Source organism: Oryza sativa, chromosome 1 (genome assembly GCF_034140825.1).
Source record: "Oryza sativa Japonica Group chromosome 1, ASM3414082v1".
Classification (NCBI taxonomy): domain Eukaryota; kingdom Viridiplantae; phylum Streptophyta; class Magnoliopsida; order Poales; family Poaceae; genus Oryza; species Oryza sativa.
In genome coordinates, this window is record NC_089035.1 from 23,808,762 (window position 1) to 23,827,940 (window position 19,179).

The following is a 19,179-nucleotide window of genomic DNA, read 5'->3' on the forward strand; positions in this document are numbered from 1 at the left end:
TTGTTAAGCTGCCAATATGACGACTGAAGAGTAGAGCATTTACTTCTCTGGCTAAAAAAGTGAGGCCAACAATTTTGAATTGTATATTGTTGTAAGTTGTAACTGTTGTCACTGTCGTAAATGGTCTGTTCAGCGTTGTACGGACGTAACGTATATTTGTCAATTGTGTAGTCTGTCTACGATGCTGATACGATGATTACTTCGATGGTTCATCCATATGTTGAAGTGTTCATTCTTTTAAAGTTTCTTCGCTGAATGAAAGGGTCTTCGTCTATGCCATTCAATTATTAACAATTGCTATATATCATCAGTCATACTCTTGTCAAACCATAAGTTTAAACTTTAAAGTACGTCATTATAGTGAGAGTAAGATGGGGACAGGGGGAGTAGAATAATTGGAAATTTGGGAGAGGAAGGATTCGTGGGCAGCTGAATCCGATGGGCATTTGGTGTTAATCCAATTTCCGAGCAAACAAGCAGATAGTAAAACATAAAAGCACACAGCACCAGTCGAGATTGCGTAATAAGAACAGTCGAGATTATGGAGTGGTGTGTGATCATGTAGATACAAGACTGGACACAGTAATTACTTGGCAACGGCAAAACATATACTTAGTCTCTTTCCCTAACCATTCATTATACATGTAGAAGAACACTCTGCGTAATTCCATCAGATTTGCAAATGGCTATTCCAAAACAAAACAGCATAGTGTAAGTCTGTGACTAACTGGCAAAACCATTTTCCGGACATTTCGGCAGTTACTCTAGCTGCAGCACCTGGCTCCTCAAATCATGCATTCCTCAGGTATAGTGGTCCCTGGCTACAAGTCATCCTAGTATTCATTGTAGGAGAACAATCAAGGCCTGGATAACACACATGAACATAAAAAAAAATGCAGAGCTTATTCTGTGAAACCAGTTAATACAAACAAAACTAGTTATTTTGACTTCTTCTGATCAGGTGCTCTTGATCCTATAATGCTACAGATGGGTTGTTCCGGTGACTGAAGCAACCTCAGAGCTGGGTGAACTTTGAGATCACGCATCAACAGTTTCTGTCCGACATCCAACTCACTTAAATCCACCTCAATGTATGGTGGCACTATGTCAGCAGGGCACAGATACTTGACAGTTCGTTTTATGGTGTTGAAGTAAGCCCCTGTAGTTTCAAAGACAGTCACATTATAATGCTTTTAAACAGAACCTTGATGAAAAGAAAAGGCTCACGCATGAATAATGACTTGGAATAAAGTGCAGGAAGAAGAACTAAAATGGAATGCATCTGCAATGCAGGTCGACACTAACTGTGTGGCCAGAGTTTTCGGAATGGTTTCTTCACTTAGCATTTCATGATTTTCAAATCGTGTAATTTGACCCAGTCCAGGAGGAAATTAAAGTTTCCCCCAAACCCCCCTTCCAAAGGGATAGGAAAGGTACACTAAATAACACCAGACTGTTTAGTGTTGTTCAAGAGAAATGAGACATTTTCATTAGCACTATACAATACAGATGATTCCAACCAACTTAAATAGCAAATGTTTCATAATATTGTTCCATGTAATACATCAGATGCACAGAAGACATTATGCCAAGCTACCTTAGGTCTAAGCCTTTTATGTTGAAAAAACCAGGAGAACATTTTTGTTTGGCATCTAATATAAGTTTTAAGTAACACAGGCGCACCAAATGAAATGTGGAAGCATATGCTACATACCTTTCCTGAGACCAGGCGATGCATCCTCTCCGATGAACATCAAAGGAACATCTATCTTGAGTAGGGCTGAAGAAGGGGCTCTCATGAATGTCACATTCAGAGGCTCATCAGTTCCTGCATGTAAGTGTACCTGAAAATATGCATGTTCACATAAGTCTTCCCCCAAAAAATCACATATAACAGAGTGTGAGGAAGGATTCCTGAAAATCTATTACATTAATTGCTACAGGCCCACAATTGCACAACTTATTATAGCATTCACCTTTGCATAGAGATATTTTTGGAGATATACAGGCCAGTTTGCAACTGATATTGTAAGGTAGAAGGCAATGTATGATTTAATCTGATTTATTTCTTGCATTCTGAACTAGAAGAAGCCCATCATTTATACTTCATTGATCAAAGAACCATGTCTTCAAGTAGCAGTTAATATTGGTTACAACAGTAACAACACAGTACTGTTTATCTTATTATGAGGCCATCATTGACACTAGACAAATTGACAAAAAATATTTAGGGAACCAACACAGCCACACATTGTTCGTAAAAAACAGCAGCTAAGTAGAATATGTAAATGATGTCGCATTGCGCAGATTGATTGAAGAATATATGAGCAAACAAGCATTCCTATAGATTGATTGATGGGGCATACAAGTTCAAGACCCCACAGCCCCAAACTGCGCGGTATGATGCAAGTCTTTCACTTTTTTTTTTGTTGGGCATAACAGTCTCTGACGTATCAATTTAGCCAGACCAAAGGATACCGAAGTGGATTTTGGCCAACTTCAAAGGAAACGCATATTCGAGTTTCAGAGGTTGGTCTCAGAAAGCCATTTGTAGGAAGAAAGCTCATGTTACTTCCCTCAAGAGCTATCGAACCAGAAAGGGATGCTCCTAAAACAAGAAATTGACGAGATTTCCGTAAGACAAAGGCATTGAGCATCAGTCTTCATGCTGCTGCATCTAAGAGTTTTTGCGGTGCATACATTTTCAGTTCATTGAGCACTACATACTAGAGCGCATTTTTCATCTACACTAAATCATCTTCCAGTATTCTACAGACCAAATCAAAGTCATAGCCCAGGCTAAAGAAACATCACCACAGAACAATATTTGTATCTCGAGGAGAAAGAAGCAAGTTAGGCGTATCACCAAACCTTGCGGGGAAGGACGCGGACGCTCTCGATGAGCTCCCCCTGGCCGGCGTGCTCGGACCAGACCTGGAGGCGGAAGAGGCGGGAGAGGAAGAAGGAGCGGCCGAGGTGGTCGACGAGCTTGCGGATCTGCTTGGACTGCACGGACACCAGCCGCTTGTTGCCGCCCTCCTGCCCGTTCTCCTGCTCGAACACGATGGCCGGCACCCGCCCGGCCTTCCGCTCCTTGGCCGCCACGTGCCGCCCCGAGGAGGCGCGCGGCACGGCGAGGATGAGCTCGTCGTGCTTCGCGTCCGGCCGCGGGTGGCCCGGGAGGTAGTCGAACGGCGGCGACAGGAGGTCCGCGTCGTGGTGGTGGTGGTGGTCCGCGGTGACCGCCTCCGCGGCGGCGGAGGAGGAGGAGAGGTGGCGGCCGAGGAGGGGGAGGATGGGAAGGGTGTGGAGGGGTCGCCGGAGCAGCATGGCCATGGCGGCCGGCGGCGTGTGGGGTGTAGGGGTTTTTGGGGGGAGGAGGGAGGAATGGTGGGTGGGCTGGGTGGAGGAGAGTGGGGTGGAGTGTGTGGGGGAAGAGGAGGTGAGTGGGCCGTGGGCCTTCGAGGGTTTGGGTTTGGTGGGCTGAGATTGTTTGGGCCTAAGAATATTTCATGGGCCGGAAGTGAGAATGGGTCCAGTTCGGCCTAAAAAGTCATTTTTACGGAGAAAATTGAAATAAGTTCACTTTTGGTCCCTCATAATGAAATTCGTCACCAACCATAATAGCAGATATGACGCGTCCCTTAACTCCTAAAATCAATGCAAATAAGGTCAATCAATGCAAATAAGGTCCCAAGTCGGTTTGGATAGTGGTTTTGGCTGACGTGGCACCTATGTGACATTGACGCGGCACATATAGTGGGACCCACATGTCAGTGATAATATAATTAAAAATAAAAAAATTGTAGTGGGACCCACATCTCCCATTCCAATCTTCTCCTCCCCAACATGCTGCCGTTGATGCGAACCGCCGTCGGCGTTTTCGATGTCTACTAGCTCTGCCGCTTGCGGCCCCCGCTGTGGCCTCTCGCTAGCAAGCCACACACTCGCGCAAACAGCCTGTCTGCCCATGTTGACGCTTGACAACAGCCGATGAACATCGCCTTGGGCAGCACGAAGTACAACTTCTCCGCCCGAAGCAACTCAGCGTGGGCCAATGTCGGCGGGTGGTCGTCGAAGTAGTGCTAAAATGAGATGAAAAAAAACTGACGATGGTGCTAAAATCAGGAATAGGGTGAGCTTTTCGATGCTATTTAAGTGAACAAATAACATTTGGTGCTATAGAACCAGAAACAATTTTATCAATTATTTATGAATAAAACTTTTTTATATGTATTCTTAGTGGTTTAAAAACCAACTCTGGAAAATAGACCACGATTAGGAAAAAAACTAATATATTTTTTAAAAATTAAAATTTGGTTATCAACAAGTAGGCAATTAGAAAAGCCTGGCTGATATGAATTTGTGATAAATTTATACATAAAATATGGCTTATATATAATATGAATTCTCATGTAAAGTACATACACAAAAATGGTTTACATTATGGTTACCTTTCGAAAGCACTTATATCCATTTTTCATATAGAGTTAGCTAAAAAAACTAGATTCGAAAATACAATAATCATGCCAACCACAAGATGTCTCAAAAGTAAGTTAATCAAGCAAGAATGATATAAACCTCAAATTAGTTTAGCCAAATGCCAGGTACTCTTGCATACGTAGCTCCCGGAATCCAGGATCAATCAGGCTTCACCTTTGCAACCACTAATCATACTTATCAGCCGCTCAATCAGAGTGACAACGCCACATGGACCAACCACAAAATAGACCCCCTGGACCCACAATCCAGTGAGAGAGACACCACACACTCCCCACAATATAATTTCCTCCAGCGTCCTCTCTCCGTCCGGTTCCGTAATTCCTAATGTTTTGATAAGATTTGTGACAAATTTTTATAATTTTAACTAGCAATAATTTTAAAAATATGTAGTTTAAAGACACTAGTACAATATATATAGATTTGTCTTATAAAATAGTACTCCCTCCATTTTTATATTATAAGTCATTTGATACTTTTCTTAGTCAAACTTTTTTTTAACTCTGATCAAGTTTGTAAAAAAATATACTAATATTTTCAATGCAAAATAAACACATTATTAATTTGTCTTACAAAATAGTACTCCCTCCGTTTTCATATTATAAGTCGTGTGACACTTTTCTTAGTCAAACTTTTTTTAATTTTGATTAAGTTTGTAAAAAATACTAATATTTTCAATGTAAAATAAATATATTATTAAAATATATTCAATATTAGATTTAAATGTAACTATTTTAGTATTGTAGATGTTGCTAATTTTTTCTATAAACTTACTCAATCAAAAAAAATCTTGGACTGTGAAAAAAAATCAAACGACTTATAATATGGACCAGAGAGTATAACAAAAGTAAAATTTTATTTATTTATTTATTATATATGTTATAGTAAAAATATAGTGAAAGTTATATTTTGAAAACGTGTCTGAAACATTAAGAACTATGGGTCTGGAGAGAGTAATATTAATTTCCATGTCAGAGAAACCAAAAAAGAAAGAAGAAAAAAAGAGAGCATATTCCTGGGCTGGCTGCTCGTTCCAGCAGCGCAGCAGCAAGCAAACCTAACATCTCTTCCTCTCTCCTCTCCTCCCTGCGACCCGCGAACCACCCAACCCAACCCAACCCCACCGCAGCCGAAGCCGAAGCCGCGGGAGGGGAGGGAGATCCCGCCGCCCCCCCAACCACCACCGCCGGCCACCTCGGATCTCGGCTGCGTGCTGCGGCGGCGGAGGAGGCGGAGAAGGAAGGAGGAGAAGATGTTCTATGGGGCGATGGTGTGGGATCCGTGGCTGATCGTGTCGCAGATCGTGTGCCTGCAGTGCCTCTACTACCTCGCCCTGGGCCTCCTCATGGCGCTCCTCGTCGGCACCCGCGTCCCGCGCCTCACCCTCCTCTACCTCTTCGACTTCGCCACGCTCACCCCGCGCACCACCACCGGATGGTGCGTCATCGCCGCCTTCCTCCTCGCCGCCGCCGCCGGGTAACGCCGCCCACTCACCGCTCCTCCCCCCCCCCTGGTCTCGTGCTACTAGTACGGACCGAGATGGATTCTTTCTCGAAAAGGAATCGGATTCATGCGCTCGCTGCTAGTTGACTACAGGTTGTAAGAGTAATGCCAGCAATTAGCAAGTTGAACCGAGTGTATGCTCCCAGATCTGTGCGCTTAGGAGAGGTAGTATGTCAAATTTGGTGCCGTTAAATCGAGAAAACTTGCTAGGAATTCCCCCATTTTTCCTAGGTATATCTGCTTGGTACCTGCTGAAATTTTACACCCAAATCTTCCATTTAATATGAGGGCCAACAAGGTAGTATAATTTTTACTAGTCAACGTGTACAATATGAGCACGAGGGTAAAATGTTTCTCGGCATAGTACTATTTGTTATGAATGTGATTGTATGTATGGGAGCTAGCATATGAATAGGTGCTCAGTTGATATTAAAGTAGCATATTCTTCACATTTTCATAAATTGGCTAAATCTTTCTAGTTTATTTCAGTTTGATTTGGTACTCTCTTCAGTTTCATTCTCCAAATCACCCTAGGACAGCTTATAACAGAGAACGGGAACTATACCTCCACTTTCTAATTCTACCAGCATTCATTACAGATCGCAGAATTTACTACCCACATATTACGCACTATTACACATTTGGTGATTACTGCAATCTAAGAGGCCCTGTGGAAAACAACTCCCTTTTGCCTAATTTCTTCATGCATTTTAACAGGTTATCAACAACCAACTTAAATTAATCTTGCAAACTATATCTATCATGGATAATTGCAGAAATCAAAAATATACTTTTAATTATCAAGGATAAGCCTGTTCTTGACCTTTGGTGTAACTTTGTTTTCATCAAAATATGGTTGAATGCTAACCTTTTCATGCTTTCGCTTTTGCAGTGCTGCTTTCATGCTTTATGTGATTGAGAGAGCTAAGAAGTGCCTGGACTTTGCAGCCACCCTCTACATCATTCATCTGTTTATTTGCATTGTTTATGGTGGATGGCCAGCTTCAGTTACATGGTGGGTTGTTAATATTGCTGGTTTGGCGATTATGTCTCTTCTTGGTGAATACCTATGTATAAGGCGGGAATTAAAAGAAATTCCAATATCACGGCTTCGTGCAAGTAAGCAATTATCTCCTACTGGATCTGGCTTGGATTCATGCTTTTCCTCTATATAATTATTGTCTTCATATATGTATAAAAGGTCCTGTATGATTTATTTGCTTACCCTTTAGCCTTTTGTACTGAAGTCTGCATATTGCTTACACAATAGTCATGTACTAGCTAGAATATTAGATTAATTCGCCAATGAACTAAGGAGCAGTAGCATGATAGTATGGTACAATAATTCTTCCCAATGATTTTAATTTTCTATTACTTATTTTTTCTGCTTGCCACCTATCTGTGTCATCGTCCCTGTAACTAAGACCTTGTTCCATCACAAATGCCCACATTTTGGAAAAAAAATATATTCAGGTGTATTTATGCTGTTGACTGATTGGGACTATAGGAAAGGGAGAGTACAAAAGTTCAACTAGTGATGTAAAGAGTGTGGGTGGCAATGCTTTTCTATTTAGCTTTCCTTGGTACGTCACAGACAGATTATTTGTAGGGTGTACCTCAACTCATATGTTCCATGTAGCTAAATGTTGTAAACCCAATGCCAAAGAAAAGAAGATGAAGAAACTAACATTATTATGCAAGTGCAAGCATCTCACAAACTCACAGTTGTGTAGTTGCAAAAAATTAGTCACTTCTCACCTGATATAGACCATAAAGTATGTAAGCTCAGCGTGGAGCAGAGATATTCGTCAGGGACTTAATATTCTTTTCAATATGGAAGAATGCTTTCTGAAAATCTGTACCAAGCTTTTGTTCAGTCACTGTTTGTGGTCATCTTGCTAGTCCAGTTATGGTGTTTAAAGTTTTTAATATGTGAAATCAAGTATAGCAGGGTTAAGGTGCTTAATTATTAGACTGCTTCTTTTCTCTTCCATCATATTGTGCCTGTTGTCTTTTTTATAAAGCACAGTGACAAGTTTAGCTAGCATCATATGGGATTCCCTTGGAATTTCTGAAGTTTGAAGTTCCCATCATGTCGTGCTGATCTTAGTTACAGCGTTCACAGTTGTCCTTTTCTAACATTTCTTAGTAAGGTGCATATTGCCTTTCTGACATGGATTAGTCTCATGTCAATAAGGCTCAATAGTGTTTGGTTAATGAAAAGCCTAATATATTATTCTAACTTGGGCAGTTGGGCTAGGCCCTCCATGCACAGATAACTTCTGAAATTGTTTCCGGTGAGGAGCGGACTCAGATTAGGCCTGCAATTAGTATTACATTGATTAACTGGCCCCAAATATTCTACTTGGATTTTGGTTTAAAAGGCTTCTGGGTCAAGAACCATTGGGCACAATTACAGGGATGCACTGCTGACTCCTGGCTTGGGATTTTATGAACTTGAAATTGTGAAATAGTATGGGAACATGTGCCCTTAGAAGCGTACAAAATAAACTTTGATAGTTTACCTGGTCAAGTGCTTAATTGCTTTTATGCCGATTTCAGAGTGGCTTCAAAATCCTCAGTAAAAAGTTTTAGCGTGTTGTTTGTTACTGTATGTTACAAACACTATCTATAAATAAGATGCCTTCACCTTTTAGATGCCGGGCCAATAATAACTAAATCAAACTGTTGTAGTGAAATTATGTACTTTCAGTTGATGTGGTTGGTTGTTTCTTTTTTTTCCTTTTGTGGTATTTGGGATTGGCTGTACTACATGAACATTGCTACTTTTCTCCTTCCAAGTCACCTTCTATTGGGGATAATCTTCTCCAGTCACTTTCAACTTATTAGCCTGCTTAATTATTTTGTCCTGTCTTTCAGGTGTTTAATCTTACAGACTAAAGGAGTATAGATGGCCTTCAAATGTTGTTACCCCCCAAGAGATGCTTGTTAATATGTTTCTTTAGGAATACAAAGACTCGTGATACATGCTTTCCTCTATGGTTTACGACCAATACTCTTCAAACCTGCAAATTGATGCATGATCTCCCAGTAAAGCCACCAGGTAGAGACTGACAGAACAAATCAAGGGTTCTGAGACCAAGCATAGAATGCCAACTCAATTTTTAAAGCATGTATCAACTATTCAAGTCTTCTCTTCTCTATGGATAGTCTCATTGAATTGACGAAAAAAGAGATTACTTGACAATTTGTATGGCTAGATACCAGCACCTTGAAACCTGTGTTCTTTAGCGAGGGTCTGTATCGCACCATTCGATTCTTCTTTAGCTTTATCCTGCAGATAATATATCCAGTTTCCAGTGCTTCCTCTTAAGCTCATTCCAGCAGAGTTCAGTTTGGCGGCCAATCACATGACTACTCGAACCTCCAAATCATGCTGTCCTTCTGAACATGTATGTCAATATATGTGCCCTGTGTGTATTGCGTCAGAGGTGTTGACATGAGTTGGTTAAAAATACATGCTTGATACGAAATTGTAATTTCCATCGCAGGTGAACTCGGGCAAAAATTTTAAAATCCCTTGTGGGTTCGCACTTTTTTTTTCCTCTAGTGCTGTGATACTTGCAGTAGTTTGTTTTATCCTTGCTAAGTATTGTGATATTGTCAGTACTACAGAAGCGCCTGTAATCTCAGGTGTCAAAACCCAAAATCACTTCTTTCTCTTCTCTTCACTAAGGTTAAATATGCATTGACATTTTCTTTTGTGGTAGTTTTATCAATGTGCATTGGTTTTTATATTATGGTGTAGATGTCAACTTGGTTGTCATGCCCAGCATTTCTGGTACTCTTATACCTCGGTATCTAGTTACCCAGATTTCAGTTCTCCTCACTAAAATTCACTGAACATCGCCGAGAATTGACAATTTTCAGGAACGACACCAACCAGTGGATTCTGCCAGGTCCAGGACCTGAACGGCCGTTTTGCTTGTAAAGTGCAAAAGTTAAAGTGTAGGTTACTGTTTTTTTTCCCTGTTCCAGTTCGCATTAACCAACAGAATTCTCTGAATCCCAAAGGGCCTACCGCTTTTTTTTTTTTCTGAATAGGTAAATGATTTTGTGATATTATTCAACGAATAAATTAATTATTATAAAGTTGAAGAATATAATTAAATATCTTTTAACAGAATAATATATAGAAAGCTTTTTTTTTTTTGCGATTAGGTTTGTCGTCTGAGCGAGAGGCCGAGGCTTCAACATACTGGATGCCTGGGTATATATGACACCTGCTTACTGCACACAGCAATTGCAATCCCCGCTGAAGTTGACCTAGTTATGCCACTACTAATTTCTAATCCTTAATTATGCCCAGTGTCCTGTTTCATTTCTGTTCCATAATCAGGTAGTTGGTTGCATAACAAGATAATCTACTGTAGCTTTGGTATGCTTTGAGCTGCCACTAGTATTTTCCATCCTGATCTGATCTGATCAGATGTCAAAGCTCTACAATCTCACGTTTTTCTCACCTAAATTAATTAAGCTCGCGTTGACATCACCTCTAGATCTCTTTCCTGTGCGTTTCTATAAACTGTATTTTGCTGGCTCGCCGGTCAACTGGTTGTTAATTAAAACTCCAGGTTTCGGCGTTCCAGGTGCCTCAGTTTTCAGGGCGCGATTTCGCCGGAGGATGGCCGGCCGCCGGAATAGTCAATATTCTCATATAGCCAAATGCCCAAAGTTTGACGAGTTAAAATGGAGGATCTCTCCTATCCTGAATTCCTAATGCAAAGATAGCCATCTCTCCCGCATATTCCTACACTCTAACGCAACCTCATTTGTAATATTTATTTTTTGAAAAATACAAGAGGTTAAAATATAAGAATGAATAGTTTCGTTGTCATTTGAAAACGGGAATATTTTTTATAGTATAAACTAAGAGGTTGGCCACCATCATCTCCGAGGCACAAAATGAGCTTGGCTCAACTAATCAGATTTCTTCTATTTTCCCTACTGTTTTGATAGAGGTTATCACTATCCGATGGTATCACGGTTTACATAGTGACCAAACCGGTTACCGATGGAAACCGTAGAGTTCTAAAAACTAAGATCATATGGTAATCATGCGGTTTTATAAATCTAGTGGTGAACCTATCCACATGGGTGCTCGTATCATATCTATGGCTAATTATGTTTTCAAGTCACGTCGAGTTATGATTTAGATTTTATTTTTTAGAAACACAATACAAACGCAGACGCTCACAACACACACTCACCCTTATAAATGAATATGCACACACCCTATCTCTATTAGAACCTCTGAAAGACTGTGCCGATATATTTAATGAATTTACAATGGGCGCATTGCTACAGATAGGTACATCCTCTATCACGGAAAAATTAATTAGCTGTAAATGTGAGCATCTGTTTTAACCACAGAGAATCTTACTAGTTGAGTTATGCTCACTTCGCTAGTTTTCTTTTTCTCACAAGGAAGAGTTTAGAGGTGGTTAGAATTGGTTTTCTGCTAGGAGATCAAGGCCGGCCCATGTTCGGCATTACGCCAGCACGGGCGCATGGGCCGCATCTGGAATTCGGAGTTATCTTAACCGGATGTTGGCTTTAGCTACATTTCTTCTTTACAATAATAATCATTTGAACAGATCAAGGCCACCCTGAAGGCGGAAGCAGAGGCGTTTCAATTTTTTCTTCGTGATACAATAATGAGTGGCACAGCAAAAGGCAAAGCCAGCTAGTCACATTCTGAAAACCTTCATACATATACAAATCTGGTTTTCACGTGTGAAAAATAAAGCAGGCATCACTCATTTCCATCTATGAATATTTTATATGTTTTCTCAAAAAAAGTGTTTGTTCATTGTTAATTTAGTTTACGTTCATATCGGAACAATTCACGGTCCCGGAAAAAAGTGACAGATAACAGTTCACATTCAGCGTTTATAGAGAGGAAAAAAAAGAGTGATAAGCATAGTTCAATTGATTAGGTTTCTTATATTAGAATTAGCCCATCCGGGTTCAAGTTCTACAGCCTGTTTAGGAGAGTTTAAGATTTTGATAAGCCGCTAGTTGGTAACCAAAATTTGAAATTCTAAAAAAGTTGAGTTCTCTATTTCTAGTTTATTTTCTAAAATTCTACGGGCCAATTTGGTAAAGCTCCAACTCATAAATTTAACTCTAAGAGTTGGGTTTGGAATAGAGTTGTGCAGTAGTCTAAACCCAGCTCTATCTCTTTATTACATTTTGTGAGAGTGCTTCGACCGGCTCAATTCCCGTTTTAGGTGGAGCTGAAACTGTTTAGATGGACTCTAGCTCCTCCTAAAGCTAGAGCCATGCCAAAACATACGCCACAACTACAGCTTCTTAATATCTGGATGAAAAACTGAATTGTTTATGGGAGTTTCTAATTTTGGGAGAAGATGCAGCTGACAGAAGCTCTCCCAAACAGACTTGACACGGATGCTCGCATTTGTAGCTCATTATTCTTTTAGTATTAGGTAACGTGTAACCATTGACAGCAAGACGTCCATGGTCCATCTTTCAAATATACTTATAGAGGTAAATGTGCCATAAGCATCTGCATTTGTAATGTATTTCGAAAACTGAGATTGCGTTTATACAACGAATCACTAGACTATATGTTTCAATAATTCGATGAATAAAGTGAAAATAACAAGGCCTTAGACGCAGCGGCTGTGGTTACCAGTCACACATTACCTTAAGAAAAATGATTTTAACATGTGGGATAAGCAAAGGGAATGATTTTCTTTTTCTAAAAACTAACAATCCCAAAGGAGGAAGGAAAGAAACAAAAAAAAAAAAAGAGCACTGACTTTCGTGTAACCAAACGGCCCAATGCAAATCCATCCCCGAATGCTCATCAACAACGAGTGTGCAAGCATCCGGACCGAAATACGCACGCATTACACGGATGCAACCCAAACCCAACACGGCAAGTCGCGGCCCACCGTATTCTCTATCTCTCTACGCGTATATATGCATACGCGCCCCTCCCATCCTCTACACGTACGGTTACACAAATCCATTTCCCAAAAGAATTCAAAATTTAAAACGTACATACCACGCAGCAGCTAGCGCGCGCGCTATAGCTTTTCCCTCCAACACACAAGTACGTATCTCCCATGGCGGCGGTGACGCCGGACGAGCACGAGCGGCAGCAGGACGGCCACTGCAGGGCCAGGGTGAACCTGCGGCCGGCGGCGGCGCGGCCGTTCGGCGCGGCGGCGCGGGCGGCGCTGAAGGACACGCTCTTCCCCGACGACCCGTTCCGCGGGCTCGGCGGGATGCCGCCGGCGCGGCGCGCGTGGCGGGTGGCGAGGTACTTCGTGCCGGCGCTGGACTGGGGCGCGGGGTACTCCGCGGCGAGCTTCTGGTACGACCTCCTCGCCGGCGTCACCATCGCCAGCCTCTCCATCCCGCAGGGCATCAGCTACGCCACCCTCGCCGGCATCCCGCCGGTCATCGGCCTCTGTAAGATCAGATCACGAACGAGGAATTCCTCAGAGGTGTTCGTCCGCGACAGAATTCGATCTGTTTGTTGATTGATTGGTTGCGTTGCGTGCACAGATTCGTGCTTCGTGCCGCCGCTGGTGTACGCGGTGATGGGGAGCTCGAGGAACCTCGGGGTGGGGCCGGTGGCGACGTCGTCGCTGCTGGTGGCGTCCATCGTCGGCGGCAAGGTGAGGGCGTCCGACGACCAGCGGCTGTACACGCAGCTCGTCTTCACGTCGGCCTTCTTCACCGGCGTCCTGCAGGCGGCGCTCGGGCTCCTCAGGCTGGGGATCCTGGTGGATTTCATGTCGCGGCCGGCGATCACCGGGTTCATGGGCGGCACGGCGATCGTAATCATGCTGCAGCAGCTCAAGGGCTTCCTCGGCATGACGCACTTCACCACCAAGACCGACATCGTCTCCGTCCTCCGCTACATCTTCCACAACACGCACCAGGTGCACACGTATATACTTCGTGTTATTAATTACAACAAGCTAAGTCTATGCACTCACGTTATTTTTAGCTATGTATATACACTGTAGATATAGACGTTGAATTTCTATCTATTATTAAAAAATAGCTTGCGGGATTTGACATATTATAATACTATGAATTAGCGTCACGTCCAGCGTTTGCATTTTTTATTTCGCCTAAAATTTTTGTGTGATTTTTGACACTTTTAAATTTATTGAAATTTTAACTGGATTTGAATAAAGTTTGACCAAATTCAACAAACATTTGATAAAATCCAAAAATTTTGGTCGATATATTGATTTGCCGGTGGGGTCCAAAATTTCGAAACGAAATTGCATTTGACCAAATTCAACAAACATTTGATAAAATCCAAAAATTTTGGTCGATATATTGATTTGCCGATGGGGTCCAAAATTTCGAAACGAAATTGCAATCACTGGTCACGTCCGATACTGGTTTTGTTTTTAATGTGACGGAGGGAATAAATTATAACTCTAGTGCATTTGTAATTGCAGTGGCAGTGGCAGAGCACGGTTCTTGGCGTCTGCTTCCTCATCTTCCTCGTCTTCACCGAGCAAGTGGTGAGACATGCTGCCATTCTTGAAACTTTAACCTTTTTCCACCTGATGTACGATTGAATACCAATTGATTGGAGGAACAATTCCTTTGCAGAGGCGACGGCGGCCGAAGCTGTTCTGGGTGTCAGCGATGTCTCCTCTGTTAGTGGTCGTCGTAGGATGCGTCTTCTCGTTTCTGATCAAAGGCCACAAGCATGGCATCCCTATAGTAAGTTCTAGCTGTTGCGTAATTAAGCTAGTTTGTAAGAAAATTTATCACCTCAAAACTCGTATGTTTAATCTGTAACTTTTGTTCAGGTTGGTACTCTGAAGCGTGGCATCAACCCGAGCTCGATATCACAGCTCAAGTTCCAGCCGGAGTACGTCGGCGTCGCCATGAAGGCCGGGTTCGTGTCAGGGATGCTCGCCTTAGCGGTGCGCACGCATGCAACAACTCCTTGATTAATTTTTTTGGTTTTCTTTCTGAATTTGTTTGGCGATCGACATGGCTGATCTTTGATGATCTTGGCATGCAGGAAGGCGTCGCCGTCGGCAGGAGCTTCGCGGCGATGAAGAAAGAGCGCATCGACGGCAACAAGGAGATGGTCGCCTTCGGCCTCATGAACCTCATCGGCTCCTTCACCTCCTGCTACATCACCACCGGTAATTAACCCACTCATCCATGGCTCCTCCTGCGTTCGTCGTCGCCAGCTTAGCTCACGGCGGCGCCGCGTGTGTGTTGCGGTGTGCAGGTGCGTTCTCGAAGACGGCGGTGAACTACCACGCCGGGTGCCGGACGGCGATGTCGAACGCGGTGATGTCGGTGTGCATGGCGCTGGTGCTGGTCGCGCTGGCGCCGCTGTTCCGGCACACGCCGCTGGTGGCGCTGGCGGCCATCATCACCAGCTCCATGCTCGGGCTGGTCAAGCACCGCGAGATCCGGCGCCTGTACGAGGTGGACAAGGCCGACTTCGCCGTCTGCGCCGCCGCGCTCCTCGGCGTCGTCTTCTCCACCATGATCACCGGCCTCGGCGTCGCCGTGGCCATCTCCGTGCTCAGGGCGCTCCTGCACGTGGCGCGCCCGTCGACGAGCAAGCTCGGCCGCGTGTCCTGCGGCTCCGGTGCCGGCGCCGCCGACGACGACCACGCCTTCTGCGACGTCGCGCAGTACCCCGGCGCGGCGACCGCGCCCAGCATTCTCGTCCTCCAGGTCGCCGGCTCGCCGGTCTGCTTCGCCAACGCCGAGTACCTCCGGGAGAGGATCGCGCGGTGGGTGGAGGACGAGGAGAAGGCCGTCGCCGGCGAGGACCTGCTCTACGTCGTCCTCGACATCGGCGGCGTGACGGCGATCGACAGCCCCGGGATCGAGATGCTGCGGGAGGTGCACGGCGAGCTGGAGAGGAAGGGGATGAAGATGGCGGTGACGAACCCGAGGATGGCGGTGGCGGAGAAGCTGGTGCTGTCCGGGCTCGCGGAGCTCGTCGGCGAGAGCTGGATGTTCCTCTCCAATGGCGACGCCTTGGCCGCGTGCCGGTACACGCTCCAGGGCTCCAAGCACGGCGGCGTCCCTCCGGTGTAGATCTCGACTCTCGAGGCCGCTGGATCGGTACGCGCGTCAGTATATGTACAGCACACATGCGTATGTGCGCTGTACTGTACGTATTACTAACACATTGTGATTTGAAAAGTACTTGTATAAGTTTTCATAAATATTACGGAACGATAATAGCGTATCATGATCATATAACTATAATTAGGAAGGTGGCCCACGCACATGCGCGGACACTTATATTATTATATTATTGAAAGGTAAGTTTATTGTTTGTTAAAAAATTTTGCCTAATAAATTAAGGGCAAACTAACGTTCGGATAATGTTATTTTATAATAATTTAAGGGTTCTATTTTTCTTAAAGTATTTAAAAAAATCATTCATAAACTTTCGAGTAGGAGATGGATTGAGTAATTACGACTTTTGAATCATGGTTCATTTTCTCGAGTAAATAATAAACTATTGCTAGTTAATTATTATACAGTTCATCTATATACATATCGTGTAGTACGGCCACAAATGAAAAATGCTAGAGCGAACTACTTAAAATTTTTGTGATTAAATTGTCTCATGAAGGCCATAATATAGTAAAAAGGGAGAAAAACGTATGCATGGAAAAAAAAAGAAGAAAGGGGAAAAAGACAAAAGCGTAACATGTACGTTGGTGCATACCTATGCCGCGGGAGGAGAGGTGGGACTATGAAGGTGGAGAGTTTGTGAAGGTGGAGAGTTCGGACCTCGTAGTATTTAGTTTGTTCTAAGATCAATTTAATCTAACGATTTATAATATTAGACCTACCGATTTAAGTGAAAATTAAGTAATATATACTTTGCTTTTTTTCTCTCTCTTAGAATATATGATATTTTCTCTAATTTATTAGAGTGCCATGTGGTAGCTTGAGAGTATTTTAAGGAATTTTAATGGACTTAACACATGTAATTCATAAATTAACCGTGTAATATATATGTATGGGACATACGGTAATATTCGTTTTAGATTTGTACATGTTTGTTTATATATATGTAGAGAGAAATTAATTATGTTCCTAACAAGCCATTAGATGTCTAATTAATAGCAATTAATTGTAACAACTATTTACAATTGTTCATAGTAGCTCTTACATATTCATCCTATGACTTTGATTATCCATTGATCACCATGACTCGCACGAAAAAAGAATGTACTACTTAGGGGTTTAGGATAGCTGAAATTGATGAATTATTTGATATATGTGATATCTATTTGAGGATATAAACGAATAAATTGACTTCTAAAAAGTTAAAAAGTTGTTTAAAAAACATCATTTAGAAATTTCAAAACATGGAATCAGAAAAAAAAGAGCCTTAAACTTCATTCTAGCACCCTTGTCTTAGTAAGAGTTCTATTGATATTCGTTAATACTATGCTCATATTTATAACATAATGATTTCATTCACCTGTACGAACAAATAATACAGAATCCAAATACAACATAAAACAATATATTATAATTATTATGGAATCAACTGTCGGTTTCAGCTTAAACAGAGCTATGTGTTGGAAACAACACAACCCATGGTGCTTAATTCTTCTCTCACTGCATCACACCTTTAATTTTTCTTTTCATGTTATTAACAAAATTAATCATCTCCATATATAATTTATATGTGGCAAAACGGTAGCGCTGCAGCGGTCGTGATCACCTTAGATGCCTCAGACATGACGCTTTGTCACACGTACGAAAGGTAAAGGTGTAGACGTGCATTGTGCAAAGGGCCAAAAAGAAAACTTCAGACACTTTAATTATTAGCAAACAATAGATCCGAAGATTTAAATAATCGGTACATGGGTGACGGAGCGTGGAGCTCCTCACCGGGAGACCGCGCAGGCCCCCCTTTGCCGGTTCGGCCGGGGGCGCTAAGTGAGGTTCTTCGCCCTCGATCGATCTGGAGAATGTTCGCGAGAGAGCAAGTGCACGAGACACGGGCGATGTCGACAGGTTCGGGCCGCTGAGAAGCGTAATACCCTACTCCTGTGTTCTGGTGGATCTGTGTGTGAAGGAGTTACAGAGAGCCGGAGAGCCAGAGAGTTCAGGCTCCAGAACCCCTCTAGCGTCCTTTTTCTCCTTTCTTTTCTCCTTTTTGGTGGGCAAGGTCCTACTTTTATATCTCAAGGGGATACCACATGCACCACTTCTACCTACTTTTCTTTTGGGTGGGGACCTACCCTATCTTGACCAAAACTTGGCTTGCACCTTCGCCTGGAAGCTAAATCACAACTTGTCCTTGAGTGAGGCTCAGCGCCGTCACTCGCCTGACACCGGGGATCTCCCTGTTACTCCCTCATTAATGGGCGGAGATTTGCCATGGCTGCTTTCCAAATGACCATCCGACGAGATGGGTCATACCTACCTCCACTCCACCGGAGGCAGATGCATCGTGGGAGCACGGTTGTCTGCCGATGACGCGACCGGCGTCAGACCAGTCACAGACCGGTCATTCTTGTCCACCACGTGTCAGTTTAGCATGCTACACGTCTGCCCTTCTTCATACAATGACTTCCTTGCAATGGTTGCGATGAAGCCTGGAATGTATCTGGCCGGGGCTGACGTGCCAACTCCAGGAGTTCCCACGCCGGCTCCGGCTAGGGACGAGTGCCTGGAGGCTCTCATCATTCCGACGGGACGGGGCGAGGCGTGTGTCAGGCCGCCTGTTGCCACCTAACCCGCGATCTGGCCGGTCTGTGACCGGTCACACACTGTGACCTGTCACGGACCGAACGAGTGTGCTGTGCTGCATTAAATGCGGCGTGGGGCGCTCGTCCAACCCGCAATAAACGCGGTTAGGTGAGCGCCGCTGTGCTCACCTAACCCACACACGTGGCGCCAAACCCACAGGGGTCGGGGCGCCCCAGCCCTCGGGGCCGAAACGGGAGCGGCCCGACCCCTCGGGGAGACAGAGGGAGGGGCGGCCACATCACCCTCGGGCCCGACCCCTCCGAGGGGGTCAGGCCACGTGGGTGACTGCAGCTGCCCCAAACCTCTAGTCAAGATACCCCCGGTCCCATGTCACCGACAGTAGCCCCCGGCGTTACGCCAGGGCGATCGCCCCCCTCGAGGGAAGCGCTCGGG

The 19,179-nt window shown here is 43.8% G+C and overlaps 3 protein-coding genes across 3 annotated transcripts; 2 read left to right on the forward strand and 1 right to left on the reverse strand.

Moving 5' to 3' along the window:
- Window positions 1-586: 586 nt before the first annotated feature.
- On the reverse strand, window positions 587-3,370 carry LOC4326383 (uncharacterized). The gene is made up of 3 exons (XM_015771464.3): window positions 2,872-3,370; window positions 1,715-1,844; window positions 587-1,159 (listed from the first exon to the last, which is right to left on the reverse strand). Exons 1-3 carry the CDS (start codon window positions 3,334-3,336, stop codon window positions 939-941), a joined length of 816 nt encoding a protein of 271 aa, XP_015626950.1. The 5' UTR covers window positions 3,337-3,370; the 3' UTR covers window positions 587-938.
- Window positions 3,371-5,541: 2,171 nt separating this feature from the next.
- Window positions 5,542-9,573, forward strand: LOC4326384 (uncharacterized). Its single transcript, XM_015757220.3, has 3 exons — window positions 5,542-5,976; window positions 6,896-7,122; window positions 8,884-9,573. The coding sequence occupies exons 1-3, from the start codon at window positions 5,753-5,755 to the stop codon at window positions 8,889-8,891; spliced, it is 459 nt and encodes a 152-aa protein (XP_015612706.1). The 5' UTR covers window positions 5,542-5,752; the 3' UTR covers window positions 8,892-9,573.
- A 3,431-nt stretch (window positions 9,574-13,004) lies between these two features.
- On the forward strand, window positions 13,005-16,245 carry LOC9266924 (probable sulfate transporter 3.5). Its single transcript, XM_015785055.3, has 7 exons — window positions 13,005-13,467; window positions 13,564-13,943; window positions 14,478-14,543; window positions 14,635-14,748; window positions 14,838-14,954; window positions 15,056-15,182; window positions 15,272-16,245. Exons 1-7 carry the CDS (start codon window positions 13,119-13,121, stop codon window positions 16,096-16,098), a joined length of 1,980 nt encoding a protein of 659 aa, XP_015640541.1. The 5' UTR covers window positions 13,005-13,118; the 3' UTR covers window positions 16,099-16,245.
- The last annotated feature ends 2,934 nt before the right edge of the window (window positions 16,246-19,179 follow it).